Genomic DNA, 2,707 nt, shown 5'->3' with positions numbered 1-2,707 from the left:
GGGGGCTGAGGGGCTGGCCGCTGTGGACTCGCACACCAGACACAAGCCTTTAGCTCAGACAGGCACAAAGGCACAACCTCCACCTGCAGCAGGTTCCCCTTCCAGGACACGTGTGTGTGTGTGTGTGTGTGTGTGTGTGTGTGTGTGTGTGTTGCGCGGGGGAGGGGCAGGGGGCGGAAAGGGGAGATGCTGCGACCCATCTGTCGCCTCAATTTGCACAGCATCAAGCCGTGTGGACACATAAAAGTCCTGCGCCCGGAAAAATTCCCCAAGGGGGGCCTCTCCTCAGCGCAGTAACTGAACCCCGCTGGCCCGCGGACGCGAATTTCCAAAAAGGAAATCGTCGCATTAACGCAGAAAAGCCTGCAAGAGCCAGTCTCGGTTCAGCTCTCACGGATTAACAAGTGAGAAGAGTTGGAGCCTGAAGCCGCGAGCGCTGTGCATGATAATGACGTGCAGCCCGCGCCCGCCGCGGCCAGACCCGGCCCGTCTGGGTGCCAATAGGTAGGGCCAAGAGCATCTCCCAGGCGGTTCGGCGTCCTTCCGGGACTCAGGCCGCTCGTAGCCCAAGCGCCTTTGCTCTCGGCCTTGCGCTGCAACTCAGAGTCGACGGCGAGGCGAGGCCAGGCGGCTGTTCGCCAGGCAGCCCAAGAGGGCGGCGCGCGCGCATGTGCTCCCGCGTTTCCCGAGCGCCCGGGGCCAGTCTCGCCGCCGCGCCAGACCCGGGGAGCGCGAGCGAGGCAGCGAGGTGCGCGGCTCCCAGTCGCGAGCACCGCGCAGCCGAGAGGACAGGAAGCGGAGACGGAGGCTGTGGGGGCTCAGTCAGCAGCCCGTCACCGTCGCACGCGCTGCGGCGAGCGCGGCCCGCTCACGTTGCAAAACCACCTGTTCGATCCGAAGGGCGCTCTCCCCCACCCCCACCTCGCACCCCAGCCCTTTTCGCCTCACAGGTGACACCTCAGTTCCCCCAAAAGGTACTTTTTTTTTAATGGAGCAAATGTACATCCGGGAAAGAACATGGAAGGTAGAGTCGATGAAACTTCTTTTCCTCACACAGCCCCCGCTCCCCGGCACGCACGCACGCACGCTGAGGTAAATTCGAGACCCCCAAGCATACAGCCCACACTCCCCGATTCACCGCGAAACAACGGCACCAGGCAAGGCTCGAGCATCCGCATCCTTTCAGAAAGCTGCCCAAGTGTGAGGGAAGGTAGCGGGAAGGGGCAAGGAACCGAAGCCAGCGGCAACGAGCCACACCGAGGGCGGAAAGGGGGAAGGAGAGGGGGAAGCAAAGGGGAAACATCTGCGAGCCGAAACGGTAAAAGTACCCACGGGCAGCGCCAGCCCTTTCTTACCGATGTGAATGATCGAATCCGCACTCGCCGAGTCCAAGGTTCGAGACCACCAGAAGGACAAAACCAAGAGCAAGGGTAAAACTTCCATCTCCGCCTATGCTGATTGTCTTTGAGGATGGATTTTCTTTCAATATTTAAAAAAATAAAAGTCCAAAGAGTTTGAGGTCACGATAGTTTAGCACAGCTTTTTCTTTTTCTTTTTTATTTTCTTTTTTTTTTTTGTCCCCCTCAATTCCTGTTACCAGACCAAAGCTTTTATAATCGTCGCTGAGGAAGGCAGAGCGAATAAGAGAAAGAGCCCAGCCTGAGGAAACCTCCTTAGCAAAGCCGTGTCACTTGGAGGGGAATTTTGGCATCGCCAGAGTTGTTTGCAGTTTGGCTTTTTAAAAATGTATCCAGCCTCGCTGCTCCCGGGCAGGGGGAGAGGCTGGAGCTCAGACCATCCCCATCCGTGCGCCGGGGCCGTGGGTCTCCGGTCCCAGCTTCGCCGCAACTTCCAACATACCAACCCCCTCCTCCCCGCTCACGCCGGATGTTCCCCTCCCCCTCCCCCCAGCGAAAAAGCCCCCCTCCCCCCCCGCCCCAACGGCCCGCAGAGAATCACTTGTCTTCGCTGCCAAAATAAAATCTAAGTGGAAAGGAAAGATTAGGAGATTCCGAGCGGAACAGCCAGATTCCAGCAGGGAGGGGAAAAAGCCCTCTCCAATAGGGGTGGTGAAAGTGAACTTCAAGGTAATGCAGATAGTAATGCAGAGAAAATCCCCCTTCTGCGAGAGGCGGGAGCGGAGTTCGTCAAGGCGGGCCCGGGGAGCTGGTTCGCTCGGGCGCGGTGGCGGGGGAGTTGCGCCGGGCGCGAGCTGCGGGGCTGGGCCGGAGGAGGGAAGCCGCCGCGGGCCGCAGGATGCTTTTGGAGCGATTCGCCTGGCGGGATGCAGGAAGCGAGCAAGGAGCGAGCCTGGCAGCTTCAGCACTAGACCCACGTTGCCTAGAAATGGATCACCTAGGAGAACGAGCGAGCCCGCGAGAGAGCGGTGCTGTCAGGCGGAGAGAGGGGGAAACCGAGAGGAAGAGCTTCTCTCTAATAACCACCTCCTCCCCCTATCTGCAATACAAGGGAGAAGCAAAATAGTGCTCTCATTTCCCCTGGAATCTTCAACCGGGACTGAGAAAAAGGCAGGACTCTAAGAGAAAAGACGTTGACGCCTTTTTTTTTTTTTTAACGAGGTTAAAGGCAACCTAAAAAAGCCACCCCAATTATTAAACCTTGCTATTGCTATTCTCCAACAGGTATCAGACTTTTTCTAGTCTTTGCCTGGAATTAGTCACATTGCTTAAAAACAAATTAGGGACAC

At 57.7% G+C, this 2,707-nt stretch overlaps 1 protein-coding gene across 2 annotated transcripts in view; it reads right to left on the bottom strand.

Moving 5' to 3' along the window:
• GRID2 (glutamate ionotropic receptor delta type subunit 2) overlaps positions 1–1,443 on the bottom strand; it is a 1,374,233-nt gene extending 1,372,790 nt beyond the window's left edge. For both annotated transcript variants that reach the window (XM_007450019.1, XM_007450020.1), the window contains exon 1: positions 1,356–1,443. In XM_007450019.1, the coding sequence (XP_007450081.1) occupies positions 1,356–1,443 (88 nt within the window). The remainder of the gene's footprint in view (positions 1–1,355) is intronic.
• Between the last annotated feature and the right edge of the window lie 1,264 nt (positions 1,444–2,707).

This window comes from Lipotes vexillifer, unplaced genomic scaffold (assembly GCF_000442215.2).
Source record: "Lipotes vexillifer unplaced genomic scaffold, Lipotes_vexillifer_v1.1 scaffold178, whole genome shotgun sequence".
Classification (NCBI taxonomy): Eukaryota; Metazoa; Chordata; class Mammalia; order Artiodactyla; family Lipotidae; genus Lipotes; species Lipotes vexillifer.
This window is presented reverse-complemented; position numbering and strand designations above follow the sequence as displayed.